Consider the following 14,708-nt stretch of genomic DNA (forward strand, 5'->3'; position numbering starts at 1 on the left):
ACAAATTCCCAGAAATGCTGCAAACTCAGAACTGTTCCTTCACGTGATAAAGCAAATTCTAAGTAGGTCAAACCACCTGGCAGCATTGTCAGAAAGTTTATGGATTATAGGAAAAAAAGGGATTTATCTTAATGTATAAAGTAGCCCCAGCTGGTGTACATGATCAGCCAATTTTCCAACAGTGATAGAGATGTACTCCAGGTACCACAATCCCTGCCTACGTATTCTTTCCCGCCTCAACAGGCTGTTTCTGTATAGAAGGCTTCCTGGACCACATCCAGAGGAGGCCACGCAGATGCTGAGACGGCTGGAGCAGCTCTGCTGTGAGGCCAGGCTGAGAGAGCTGGGGCTGTTCAGCCTGGAGAAGAGGAGGCTCCGGGGAGACCTGAGAGCGGCTCCCAGTGCCCAAAGGGGGCTGCAGGAAAGGTGGGGAGAGACTCTTCAGCAGGGCCTGCTGGGACAGGACAGGGGGTAATTGTTTTAAACTAGGAGGAGGTAGATTCAAATTAGAATCACAACAAGAGAGGTAGAACACTGTCCCAGGTTGCCCAGAGAGGCGGTGGATGCCCCATCCCTGGAAACATTCCAGGCCAGGCTGGATGAGGCTCTGAGCAACCTGATGTGGTTGGAGATGTCCCTGCTCCTGGCAGGGGGGTTGGACTGGGTGGCCTTGAAAGGTCCCTTCCAACCCCCACCATGATTCTATGTTGAAATGCAGAGTTAGAGGTCAACATCTACTGACACAAATGTGTTAGCCACAGGCCATGCAGCAGACATTCCTTTCCACCAAAAATAAGGTTCCACCTAAATCGTGAGATCTATACACTACATTATGCATCATATTGCAATAGATGTCCCATATTAGCAGCTGCCTCAGCTTTTCATTTCCAGTCTCAAGATGCTGGATCCTATAAACTGAAATCTATACATAAATCCCCTGAAAAGATATCAAAATATATGTTTTAATGCCTGGATGAACCAGGATGGTGGGGAAAAAAAAAAAAAGCACAACTACCAGCATCACCACTTTACACCATGAAGTCGATCTCGTTTTAAGAAAACGCTGCCTTCAGAAAGTAAAGCGCAAAATTTTTCAGAGAACAAGTGGAGTGGCCTAGAATAACTAGTTTCAGGAGGAAAAGAATTTAGAGTAGCAATATATTTCTGCTGCCTTTTCCCCCATACTATAGTGTGTTGAAAGGAAATTCCCAAGGAGCCAGACACAAAGTGGTCTATACAAACTGTTCTACTCTGAGGAAACCTGCAGAACGTGCAAATGGAAGAGTTTCACACTTAGTTATTACAGATGTTTGCCCTGTGAAAAGGGAGTTTGTTATCTTCTCTGCCACAGCATTTATTAGATACAGGTAACACAAAAAGGCTTTGCTTAGGAGCAGTGTCCAGGATCTAGCTGCTAAAAAAAACCTAAAATGTGGATGTAGGAAAAGACTGCCTGCATTGATGGGGGGTATATAATGGAGAAAGAGAGAGAGAGATGCAGATTTCCAAAGATAAGGGTCTTTCCTGCTTGATGGCTGAAAAAGTAGCCGCAATTCGGTATTCCTGAAGAATATAACTTATTCTTCTGTTCCCACATACCCCTAACTACAGTCAAATGTTTTGAGTTATGGAGAGCTGTGCAGACTAGTTCTGGTTTTATTTCTTTAAGGACACAACAGAAGGCTACTCATTAACTAAAAGCTACACTTGGTTTCCTAATTGTACTTTCTGAAAAGTTATCACTGTAAGATCAAGGGCAAGTCTTATCGGTTAGCAGCAACAAGCATGAAGTGGTTGAAAGAAAATCTGAAAGCCAGGAAGGCATTGAGGAAACCAGAGAAGAAACTTGTTTTTAGAAAGCTAGGATAGCACCCAGGACTGATTTTGTTGAATCTGGGTAAAAAGTGGCTTTATACACAAGCATGCAGTCCCAGAAAAAAACAAGCTAAAGGATTGAGAATCCTTTTAAGTCCAGGTTAACAGCTTCAAAAAAAAAAAAAAAAAAAAAAAAAAGAAAAAAAATCCCTGAAGCTCACATCTATCTTTTTCAAACATTGGTCCAGTTCAAGCAAATCCAAATAGACTCTCTCCCTATCATTACTAAAGAAGATGAAACCAAGACAGAAACAAGTGCTCCAGTGGTCCCATGCCAGAAAGGAAACAGGAAAATAAATTGGACATGGTTGTGATGAAAGAAACTGAATCCTGCTGAAATCTTCTAGCAAAATTGCTGCATGATTCAGTACCAAAAAAAAAAACCCAAACCCCAAAAAGCACATACCAGAACAAAACCATAAGTTGGAGGTACAATTATATGGAAGTCAAACGTGGTTAAGAAGAACACAGTTATGTTGGCAGCACATAGTTGGATTTATACTGAGTAAAAAAAAGCTGTAAATGGTAAAAGATGAGCTACATGAGCACTGTTAGACACCTGCAGTAAAGCACTAATACTCCTCAGGGCTCAGCAGGCACACGCAAGGGCTTTTGAAACCTTATTTCTCAACTTTTTTTTTTTTTTTTTTGCCATAAGCTAAGTATCTATTGCAGAAAAAAAAAAAATCTGCAACTTGAATAAGAACATTACCCAAAGAAAACGTTCATTTTGGCATTGTGTATCAGCAACAGCCAGGCTGCTGCTGGACAGAAGCAACGAAGAAAGGTAAAATTCCAAATACCCAAGTATCGCCAAGGATACTGAATTTAAAGGCTTTCTGACATCCAGCAGATAAAAAAAAGAAGTGAAGAGTCAGTGATGATATTAATAACAATAAACAGGACCTGGATATAGTTATTTTAGTCTGCTAAGACAATTGCTATCCTGTAATTGCGTGGTTTACCTAGAATATCTCCACCTGTATCGCTGAGTTTTCTACTTCGCTTCCTATAAAGCAAGCATTTTGAGCAAAAGCTTGAAGGTTACCTTACATGAAAGTGGGCTTGAAGGTTCTAAAATAGCAGGGAAAGCGCATCACCTAGTGAAGCTGTAAGCTTCCAGTGCTTCACTTTTAAATTAAACAATCTAGCAACTATAATATTCCTGTAGGGACATGTTGTTCTTGCTGTTTGATTACCAAGGAGATACCCATTTAATCAATGAACCTACAATTTTCATCAATAGAAATAACAGTTGTGGCAGTGCCTAATATTCCTGCCCCACTTCAGTTTATTCTGCTACAATTGCTTTCAAGCTCCTACCTCTGTTATCACAGGTAAGTTCGCAGGGCAGAAAATGGGAATTTGCATTTATCTCCAGATGGATCAAGTACATCTATAGCATGTTGTCAAAGTCTGAGATCATGAGATGTCACCAGAAGGTTTTAGTCAGCTTCCAACAGTTTTCTTATTTTGGCTCATAAGTGGTCTTAATTAACGACAAAGACATTTAGTACACTAATAAAGAGCACTTTATTGTAAGATTCCATAGATCTGCTTTGGCAATTTAATTGGCAGTCCAAAGAAGTAACAAGGGTTATTTGGAGCAATGTTAAAAAAAGTACCGTACCTGAACTTTGTCCATACTAAGATGTGCAAAAATAGAGGACACATAGAGTCCACCATGGACTGAAGTGTCTTTGTGCACAAGGTTTTCATTAGACTTGCAAAATGGTATTTGTACACATTTATTTTCATAATAAAGTTTCATATGTGGCAGTGCAAAGAAACTAAAACTGCTATTCCATCCACATATTATCTCAAAAATTGAGGCTAAGATGCCTTGAAGTATTACACAGACTCACCACGACCACCAGAAAGAAAAAAAAAGCTCTGTAGCAGATCAGAAACCTAACACCAAAAAATCCCTCCCTACAGAAGGTTTCAGGTGGTGCTTCATAAATAGTATGTAGTACAACCACCAAAGTGGGGCTGCGTAACATTCAGAATACACAGCATTGACAGGAAAATTTTAAAGCAAGATCAACTAAGAGCAGAAATATCCCTTAGGTGCACACAGCTTCTGAAGGAAGAGTTTGCTTGTGCCAACTAGTTTGGCTTCAGTGGCAGACAGGTCATCAAAACACGGGAGATATGTACTGTACCAGAAGACATTTAGGTCAAGGAACCGACAAAGCAATCGGAAGCTTCATAACAGGGTGACAAAATAAATTTCTAGCTCTTGCAGCCAGAAAGAACTGAATCAATTATAGGGCAGGACAAAGAAGGAAATTATTTGTGCTCTACATCGGCTACGACTGTACTTGCAACTCGGCTACAGAGCACGTACAGGAACCAAAACTTCTAAACCCTACGAGCTAGAGAGCAAGTCCTGACAACAAGCCATCAGCAAAGAGGACAGCATCATGGAAGTCAGGCCCGGGTTATTAATACTGAAATGATGAAAAACTAGAATTGCATCCTGCTTCAGGAAAACTGAGTTAACAGGAAGCAGAGTCTGAGCTGTGTGCCAAACCATCTACAATTTGAAGGATAACCATCAAAATATCAAACACAGTTTGGAGGCTTGCAAACAGAGTTTCGCACAGATGGTCACCTCGTCCCTTGCTCCACTCCCCCGACATACGAACGGTTCCCTGTGTTGCTGACTATAAAGCCATTGTCTCCATTCAGATCCCCACAAGACTGGACTGGTTGGTTGTGACTAACAGAGAAACCGTAGCTGCGTGTCAAGAGTCATCAGCATTGCCATGTAATTAATTTGCCTGCAGTCACAATATTGGCTGGACAAACACAAATACTACAGTGGAGCCTTTGGGGGGGGGGTGGGGAGGGGGAACCACAAATGTGGTGAAACGGTTGCAACAGAGCAAATAAATAGCTTCCCATTTAAGAGCTACAAAGTCAAGTTTTGAAATTGATAATCTAAACTTAATGGGCTTTTATATTTGCCACAAAAATGAGCCCACATCATTTTCAAAATGTTCTACGTTTGAATGAAACGTCTGCCTCAAAGAATCGAGTCAAGGCTTATTTTCGGTATCGAGGGTTTTTTTAAGATGTAAAATGCTACGCTCTAACTCCTTCCAAAACAGCTCAGATGTCCATACAACACAGGCAAGATAACAGTTCTTATCTGTCATGTCAAAAAAGTATTTTTTTTCTGAAAACTAAGCATTTTAATGTTCTGAGCATCCAAGTGTGAAAATTTAATTTCAGAAGTTGCATTTCAGCTCGTCACTGGTACTAACAAGCCAGAACAAATACGAGACACCCTTACCTTCTGTTCAAATGAAGCTCCGTAATAACCATCATTGAGACCAAAAATAATCTCATTGGGGTTTCTTGCGTGTATCTGTAAGAAGAGACGAAAACAAATAATTTTACAGTCAGCTTTCTATGACTTCATACTGTAAGTGAGCCTAAATTGCTCTGTTGCAGTTTTTCAGCACTTGTAATTCTAGAAGCACCTGAAACTTCAGAGAAAACTGAATTTAACCGTAGAAAATGCATTTGCTTCACAGCTTTAATAACAGTCACTGAGTGTGTTCAGCCATTCTACCCTGAAATCAGAAACACTGTTCAGAGCATCTTTCCTATTGCTCTATTTCCAGCTGACAAAAATAACTAAAAGACGAGGAAACTAATTAAAGAGATAAGTCTCAAGAGTAATAAGCTTTCACATTTTATTACTTAAAACAATATTAGATATTAGACTTTTGTGGTCATAGTAAACACAAAATCAGTGTTCAGTATTATAGCTAATATCGTGCTATTAATGTAAAGAACGTTATTTCAAATAAAACTATGCCCTACAGCATTTTGTTTAGGGAGTCATTTCTTCTGCCCAGTAAAAACAAAAGGGAAGAAAAGGTACAATATGAAGGGTACTGGGTTTTGGCTGTGATGGATTTAATTTTCTTCATAGCAGTCCATATGGCGCTGTGTTTTCGATCTGCGGCTAAAACAGTGTTGGTAACACACCAGCGTTTCAGCTGTTGCTGAACAGCACTTGCAGAGCATCAAGGACCCTCCGTTTCTCACTCTGCCCCCACAGCGAGTAGGCTGCGGGTGTGAAAAAGCTTGGGAGGGGACAAAGCTGGGACAGCTGACCTGAACTGACCAAAGGGATATTCCATACCCCATAACATCACGCTTAGCAGTGAAATACAGGGAGGTGGTGAGTAACTACCTCTGCATCACTTGTGTGGTGTTCTCCTCTCCTTCGCTCTGTTTTTTTTTGGGGGGGGGGGGGGGGGGGGGGGGGTTTGGTTTTATTTTTTCCTTTCAGTTATTAAACTGTCTTCATCTCAACTCACGAGTTTTTCCTCACTTTTGCTCCTCTCACTCTCTCCCAGTCCAGCAGTGCAGGGGGTGCTGGCCAGGATCAATGCACCACGTGAAGCTAGAGCAGTCATTTCCTACAGTTTTCTTCCCAGGCTTTGAAACATCCCAATTAAAAAAAAAATAATAATAATTTAAAGTGAGAAAAAAATGATGATCTATTCTAAGTAGATCCTATCAATTAACCAATGAAACAGTGTCCACTGGGATTAGGACAACCTATTTGAGTCAAAAGGCACCGTATTTTTTGATTTTTTGTTATTTAAGTGATAGGGGTTTCTTTTTTGAGATGCTTTCACTATAAGCTCCACAATACAGAACACACCTCACTTTTCACCTCTTTTAAAAGGCTACAATTGAGAGATAAATACCAGGACTAAAACAGATCTTACATAGTAAGCTCCTTGGATTGAAGATGTTTGATGGGATGTCATTACTATGAGAATGGATTAAAACTCAAAGATACACAAACATTATGACCTATGTTCATTTAGCTATAAGTACAATCATATTGCTATTTCCTTGAATCCTATGAAGAACAGGTGATCTCCTGTGAAGAAAGGCAGAACGAGCTGAGGTTGTTCAGCCTGGAGAAGAGGAGGCTCCGGGGAGACCTGAGAGCAGCCTTCCAGTACCTAAAGGGGGCTTTATAAGAAAGATGGGGATAAACTTTTTCAGCAGGCCTTGTTGTGATAGGACAAGGGGTCATGGCTTCAAACTAAAAGAGGGGAGATGCAAAGTGAATAAAAGGAAGAAGTTTTTTGCACTGAGGGTGGTGGAATGCTGGCCCAGGTTGCCCAGAGGGGCGGTGGATGCCCCATCCCTGGAAACATTCCAGGCCAGGTTGGCCAGGGCTCTGAGCAACCTGATGTGGTTGGAGATGTCCCTGCTCCTGGCAGGGGAGTTGGACTGGATGGGCTTGGAAGGTCCTTTCCAACCCAAACCATTCCATGGTCATATGAATGGAGGCATTGCAATTTAAAGCACTGAGAGCTAGCAGTATCATTTGAGAGATTCAGTCAGCAACAGTAACTTAAAATATTCAGCTAGTCAAGATTTAAAGCTCTGAAGTAAGCCAATATAAATCTCTGCAATTAAACTTTAAAATACACCCTTCCAAATGCATTAATTTCCTTTCTTAGCTTTCTATATTTTTGTTCATCCAGATGTTTTGTTTCTGTAAGTAAGAAGTTGATAAAAACCTTTCACATTACCTGCTGGCCCAAGTACTTCAACCCATCTAGATTGACCTTCCACTCAATCAAAAGCTGAAAGTGCTCCTTCTTGCCACCCCAGATCCTCACAACAAAACAAGAGACAGAGGTATCAAGACGATCAGGCATTATTCCAAAGTCCAGACTCCTCCACGTTGGATTCTGTAGGTATTCAAAGAGGGATAACAACAATTCAAGCAAGCTGAAAGTAGTCCTAAAATTGACAATTTAGAAAGTAGCAAAGTCCATATCAAAGATTAAAAAAAAACCCTTAAGAATAATGAACATCAGCCATTTCAAAGTTTACACAGAGTTGAAGCCAACAGGTTCTGCTGCATCCTTTTCTAGAGAGAAATCCTGGGTTAAAAGTAACACGCTGTAACGTACTTCAGAAACTCAGAGTGGGCTTTGTTTCCTTCCATGACAAGATGTTAAGAATTTAATTTAGAATTCACTAATTGCCAAATCAGGAATTTTAAAAGTGGAAGTAACACTCTTTTCCAAGTTGTAATTCAGCTTTTGAAACCTAGGGTATAGCTTACATTGCAAAAGTCGAATTTAAAACTCTTATCTATGCCCCAGTAATTACGTTTGCATAATTTATTGACAGGTTTGTTCACATTCTTCTCCTCCTTGACTGATGCTGATGGCAATCCTCAGAGAGCTCCTCTTTACTCCAAGAGGTTAGACTTACATCTCAGCTTTACAGAAGAAGCATACGATAAGCTAAATTGCAAGTATCTATTCCACTAGAAGTCAGATTTGCAAACACAAGGCATTCCAAGAACTTGTACTCACCTCTGATAACATTTCAATCATATATATATCGAGATAGATAGATTATATATATAATCTCCCTCTTTTCCTGCATACAGAAATGGTAGCTCCTCCAAAATAAAAGGTAGGAACCCATCATCCCATGAAGAACAAGCCTTTCCCTATAGTGCTTAGGTAGTTTGGAACAGGCCAAGTATCTCTGAACAGGTATTAAGCAATTTAAAGTAAGATGCCTCTGAAAAAGCAGGGAGGGGCAAAGTTACCCAGTAAGTATTACAGAAGGAATGCATTCATCAAATTTTCCTAGGGAGAAGGGATATTTGGTAGCTATTCAGGCACAGGAATACCAGCTCATTAAAATATCCAGAAGTTTTGTATAGAATTTGCTCAAGACATCCTTTGTTCAGATTTTTGTCATCGCACCTTATACTTCCTTTGGTTAGGTTCCCTTTTTGCTATTCCTTTTCCTGATTTCCAAGGCAGGACTCAAAATCCTAAAGTCTCAAGGAATTTGTCTCTTGGTCAGGTTAAAAGCCTTGTGGATGTAGACAGCTTCTCCTCCATTCAGGAGGTTTTCAAAGCATTTACAGCCCAGTGTGCTCTAAACTGAGTAGTTCTTCCTTGTTAATGTAGACATTAGTCTGTTTAGCAAGTTTTCAAACTCCCTTACCCAACACTTGCAACATCCTAATCCCACAAAGGACCTATCACTTCTCAGTTGTAATAAATCAGACAGCTCTGGTCCCTTCACTCATCTGAACCAGAAAATTTAGAAACTAACACATTTTCAAACTTCATTTTCTTAAAGATATTAGCTCTTCAAAGAGGATATATGTTTATATATGCAGGTTCCTTACTGTTCACCTATATAATAAAAAGATGTCTAAAGAAATCAGTGGTATAAACTGCAACACTGTGTGACCCTCCCTTTATTTGGGGGGGGGATGCAAGCAGGGCCTCTGCTTTTCCACCAAAGCTGCTAAACAGCATGAGCTGCTAATGAATGAGCTTCTAATGAAGCAGAGTAGCATTACTTGAATAAGTAATTTGCAGATATTTAAATAAGAGCAGCTATTTCTGTTGCTAATACCAGCAAGAACAGCAGAAAAAAAAAAAATGAACTGTAAACAACCCTGCATTATCGTGCATACAGTTCTCAGATACTGAAAGAAGCTGATGCTGAGAGGGCTGGAGCAGCTCTGCTGTGAGGCCAGGCTGAGAGAGCTGGGGCTGTTCAGCCTGGAGAAGAGGAGGCTCCGGAGAGAGCTGAGAGCGGCTCCCAGTGCCCAAAGGGGGCTGCAGGAAAGGTGGGGAGAGACTCTTCAGCAGGGCCTGCTGGGACAGGACGAGGGGTGATGGTTTCAAAATAGAGGGAGGTAGATTTAGATTAGATACTAGGAAAAAATATTTTATAATGAGTGTGGTGGAACACTGTCCCAGGTTGTCCAGAGAGGTGGTGGATGCCCCATCCCTGGAAACATTCCAGGCCAGGTTGGCCGGGGCTCTGAGCAACCTGATGTGGTTGGAGATGTCCCTGCTCCTTGCAGGGGGGTTGGGCTGGGTGGGCTTTAAAGGTTCCTTCCCACCCAAACCATTCTGTGATTCCAAGTTAAACCAGTAAAAATCCAGCTAACATTACTTAGCCTAGTTGGTGTTCTCAATATTTAAAATGGACACATACTGCAAAGCTTACCCTGAGCACCGAACAGTTTTCACGTGAAAATGCCCTACCCTTGGAGCGTTTAGTCCTGTCCACAGGAGTACCAACCAACAGACCATTGCTCCACAGCTGTTCAAACAAATACACAAGTCTACTATTGATTAACTCGCTATTCCAACCCTTGTGAAAAGAACCTCAAAAGGAGGAGAAGGTGATGCTCCTAGTAGAACTGAAGAGTGGAAATACACACTTAACAGTTGTGGTATTCAGCAGGGAAATCAAGATGCTGCAGCAAATATATAATTTTTAAAATAAAGATTTTTCCATATTAAAATGACTTACCAGAGAATTCTTGATCACCTCACTCTTATAAAATTCTAAAGAAAAATGAGTAAAAAAACACCTTTAGTTTAGCTTCAGTGACACAAATCTTAGTATTTGAAACAGAAAAAGCTAAAATAAGTAACACTCATGAAAGACAAATGCTAGCGGGTCTAGTTTATCAGTAACAGATCCATGAGAAATTACTGCATTTTAAACTCTGCTTTTGAGTAAAAGGACTCATTCACACTTAATTATTAGAAGTCATTATTTAAACTTAGCGTTTCATCTTTATACCCAAAGATAATCCTCAGGATTTACTGAGGCTTTGGTTTCTGGGCAAAGAACGTGCCCCAGTACTTTACAATACTTGGATGACATCTGCAAAGTGACCACTGTCATCCGACATCTTCCTGGAGGAGCGGAGCACGGATAAACTGATTGCATGGCTTTTCCTGAAGAGCAAGGGTGACCTGTTCCAGATGCTTAGAAAGTGAACAGCCAAATTACCTCCCAGAGGTGCCAAGAACCTGTATTTAAATGGAAATAAGCAACTGCTGACGCACGGACCTTGGCTTTCTTTAGCCGGACAGCTCTGGAGGCTGGAATACAGATTTTGCACAATATTCTTCAGCCCATTAGAGTCAAAGGATAAAGCTCTGATGGACTGCAGAATATTCTCATACATCAAAGACAGCAGAAGCAGTGATCAGTTACAGGTTCAACAGTCACCACAAGAATGTCTAGATAGCAAGCTGAAGTCATGTATTCTTATCCTTCTAAAGTAGTAACCTTGGAAAAAAAAAAAAAAAAAAAAGAACTAATATTCAACTACACTAGCTGAAAATAAAAATCAGGATAAAAACAAAATTCACCTGCAAAGCTCCAAGTTTTGATCATATCAAAAGGAATATTAAAACATATATTTTAATAACATCTCTCCACAATGAAGAACAATACATTGTAGTGGAAAGCAAAGCATTAAAAAGAAATGAGATCTAACACTCAAACACAGCCATCGAAAGCAGAACAGATGCCTGGATGCTTCATGTCGTTGGCTGACAACTCTATTTTTGGACAACTTTGATGATAGTAAGCGCTGGTTTATGCTCTGTAAAATAAGTGGTACACACAGAGTGGAACTCTCCCCCACACAACACAACTAAGGCTCCAAAAGCTTCAACTTCTTGGTGTTCTTGGAAGTTCCCACATTTCTCAGATTATCGGTGAGGGGGAGAGGAGAGCAACAACAAAAATAGACTCGTTTAAAAAACTCCAGCAAATCTGTCATCTGTTTTGCTTCCTTGGCTGCTAACATTGAAAGCTTTTATGAAGCTTAGGAAACCGAAGAGCTCTTTTCCACTGCTAGTGTATGTGATGCAAATAACAGCAGCAGGTTGTCAAGGCAAAAAAAAAAAAAAGGATAGAGAATTCCTATCGTAAGAATTCCAAGATTAACTAGTAAAAAAATTGATAGAAGCCTGATTTACCTTTGTATATCTTGGCATTATCACACAAGTGAAGAGTGAAGTACGTATCCAAGAGGCGATAACCGTTCTTATTTATAATGTTACGTGCAGCGATATTCCGAAGATGACGAAGCCGGCGCTAAAAATAAGAAAAAAAGCCTGAATAGTTTAAGAACTTCCTTAGATTGAAATCAAACTTTTTTTTTTTTTAATTAAAGCATTTGAATGATTCCCAGAACACTAGTGTGAACAATAAGCATTCAGCAAAGCCATAGGAAACTGGCTGGACAAGCAACACCAGCACCCACGAGCTCAGATTAAGCAAAACCGATACACAAGACAAGCTTATCCTTACTCACATCCTGTACATCGTTTTTATTCCACATGTCTAAAATCATCCCAACTATTCGAGTAGTTTCAAGCACACACATGACACTATCAGCATGAAAGATCGGTAATATCGCCCAGGTGTTCTCTACCACCACACTGGAAATATTTCCTAGCCAAAGCTCTTTCCAACAAACACCAAACAAAGAGCTCCAACATAAACCACCACCTAATCCAGAGCCATACGTAACTGGCTGAATAAAACTTCCTGAATTTACAGCAGTCCTGGAAACTGCTGTAAGAACATAAATCAAAAGTAAAATACATCAGAAAGACACATTGAAATTTTCAGAGAAAATTAAGGGCACAGACAATTTGTGATGTCTGTCAGCTACCTCCTGCTTGGATAACACAGCCCTTTCCTCTTGGATTGAATACACGGGAATACGTCACTAAAATCTTCAGGCTGAGTTATTTCACCCAACTCTAACACTATGTTAGGTTGCCACAATCCTATATCTTGAAGGAAAATAATCAGATTCCATCAATCCCTGCCTGTCAAGTGCCAAATGGCCAAACCCTTCAGTATCATATTCTCCCAACCGATCTCAACCTACCCGTGTCTCACCCATCGACCATGGGGCTGTTGACAAACTGCTCCTTATCCTTTCTGGATCACCACAAACCACCTACAAGCTTCAAACAACTGGTTTAGTGCCTCCTTTTACCACAGATTTCATTTTACAGCACACTGCTTTTACCCAAAAGCTTGTTAATTTGTAAGTCTGGATCCACTTTAAAAGGAACACGCTCACATTTACCAAAAGCAAATTTAAAATGCTTTTGAAGCTAAAAGACAATTTTTCTGTTTGTAGCTTGTCCCAAAAGGCTTTTAACAAGAGTTGAAAGGCCATCATCTGTTTTGGAATCATCATATGACACCTTATCTCACTTAATATCACTTATATTAGTGACATATTAGTTTTCCTTCCTGGAAATATATGAGGAGAATATTAAATTTCTGTTCATGTGATAGTATCAAAGCCACCGGTGGATTCATTCCTGCAAAGTCTATTTAAGAGTTAGACTAAAAACAGAGCCTGGGATGACATGCTCAGATACTTATAACATATAAATGCAATATAAAATTTAAAAAAAACCCCTAAGGTGCTTAATTGCAGAACAACATGGTCTTATTTTGTCAGAAATCGGTATTAAAAAAATCTCAACAGAAAGATTAAGTCTGACTTAAAAAATACTATATGGACCTTGGACATTATTTCAAATCTAATCTTAAAGCTGCGTAGTTTTGCTGGCCATTTTTATGAGCAACTTAAACACTGCATGAGAAATGGCTTTGAACATACGTTGCAATCCCTATAAAAATGATTTAAGGGTTTTATGTGCCATATCTCCTCCTTAACTAACTCCAGTAGCATACAAATCAATCATCTACCATGCTCACTCCTCCCTTCATTTTTTTTTTTTTTTTTTTTGTCCCTTACAACCCAAGAATTATAGCCCAGATAGCATCTAACAAAGAGGATAACTTTCTCCAGGTCTTTTTAGGATTGCAAACTTAATTGTGTGACTGGTTTAAGTAGTGTGTTACAATGAAGTAGCCCTCAAGCAAAGCCAAATATGTTTCTAATCTTTCACTACAAGCAACGAAGTCTGGAAAAAGCTGTAGAGTGTCAAACAGCTGCATCTCTGGACAAGAGTGGAGTCCTTATCTCCATGGTTTGCAACTTCTTCACATTCTTCAAAGTCTGGAGTTTATCCCCAAGTCTAAAGTCTCACTTCTCCCAAACCAGTTGAAAGAGGAGCATTAAATCTGGGGTTGTGAGACCACACCACAGTTCAGGACTCAACACGCAACAGGTAATGAATGTCTAATTAAATCACCAACTTCGTCATCACCCTCCTCCTTCCCGCTGCCCCAGTACTTGTCCATTTAGCCTAGCTGATAGGGAACCAGTTTCCAATTATACGGATAATTTTCTTGTTCACAGTCTTTAGTACGAGGTCATGATGACAGAGGGACTTGGATCCTGAAAATAAACCTTCCAGTTCGTCCACTACATTGTTGATTCAGATTTCCTCAGAACTCTGCAGAGGCAGCACTCAGAGCTAATTAACCTCTCCTGACCAAAGATAATCAGCTTTGGCCAGGAGACCATCAGCTATGAGGACATACCTAAAAGACAATTCAAATAGCCTCTAAAATTCTTCATCAGGGGCTTGCAGCTGCTCTGTGACAAACAGTAAGTATTATTTTGAGGGCATTTGCAAATCTCTGAAGTGCTACGTCCCATGTGTTTCATATCTTTTTTTTTTTTTGCTCAAGACGTTAGCACATGCAAAACAAAAACCCCACCGTGTAGTTCAGCTATCACTGGCATCAGCCAAACTGCCCTGCTGCCAACCCCGCTGCTTACTTCCACTGCTGCATCGCCCCCCTCACTCGTACCGCCGTAAATAAGCACCTGTGCAGCTTGCTCAGCGCATCAGACCGGGAACCGAGCTGGATGAAAACTAACCACCTCCCTCTTTCGCTGGGTTAGCCTCACCAGATCGGTTCCTCAGTGTGGTTCACAACGTTGTCCGTATGAGCAGCTGTGCTGATGAAAGAGGGAACAGTGCAGAAACAAGTAATCAAAGGAGAGGGAGAAGGAGGAGAAGGACTTGGGGGTGCTGGTG

General features: G+C 40.4%; 1 protein-coding gene across 4 annotated transcripts in view; it reads right to left on the bottom strand.

Moving 5' to 3' along the window:
- UVRAG (UV radiation resistance associated) overlaps nt 1-14,708 on the bottom strand; it is a 103,305-nt gene that overhangs the window by 74,023 nt on the left and 14,574 nt on the right. For all 4 annotated transcript variants that reach the window (XM_086739750.1, XM_086739751.1, XM_086739753.1 and 1 more), the window contains 4 exons: nt 11,703-11,820; nt 10,234-10,268; nt 7,455-7,616; nt 5,177-5,251 (listed from right to left, as the gene is read on the bottom strand). In XM_086739750.1, coding sequence (XP_086595876.1) covers nt 5,177-5,251; nt 7,455-7,616; nt 10,234-10,268; nt 11,703-11,820 — 390 coding nt within the window. The remainder of the gene's footprint in view (nt 1-5,176; nt 5,252-7,454; nt 7,617-10,233; nt 10,269-11,702; nt 11,821-14,708) is intronic.

This window comes from Chlamydotis macqueenii, chromosome 1 (genome assembly GCF_036417535.1).
Source record: "Chlamydotis macqueenii isolate bChlMac1 chromosome 1, bChlMac1.mat, whole genome shotgun sequence".
NCBI lineage: Eukaryota > Metazoa > Chordata > Aves > Otidiformes > Otididae > Chlamydotis > Chlamydotis macqueenii.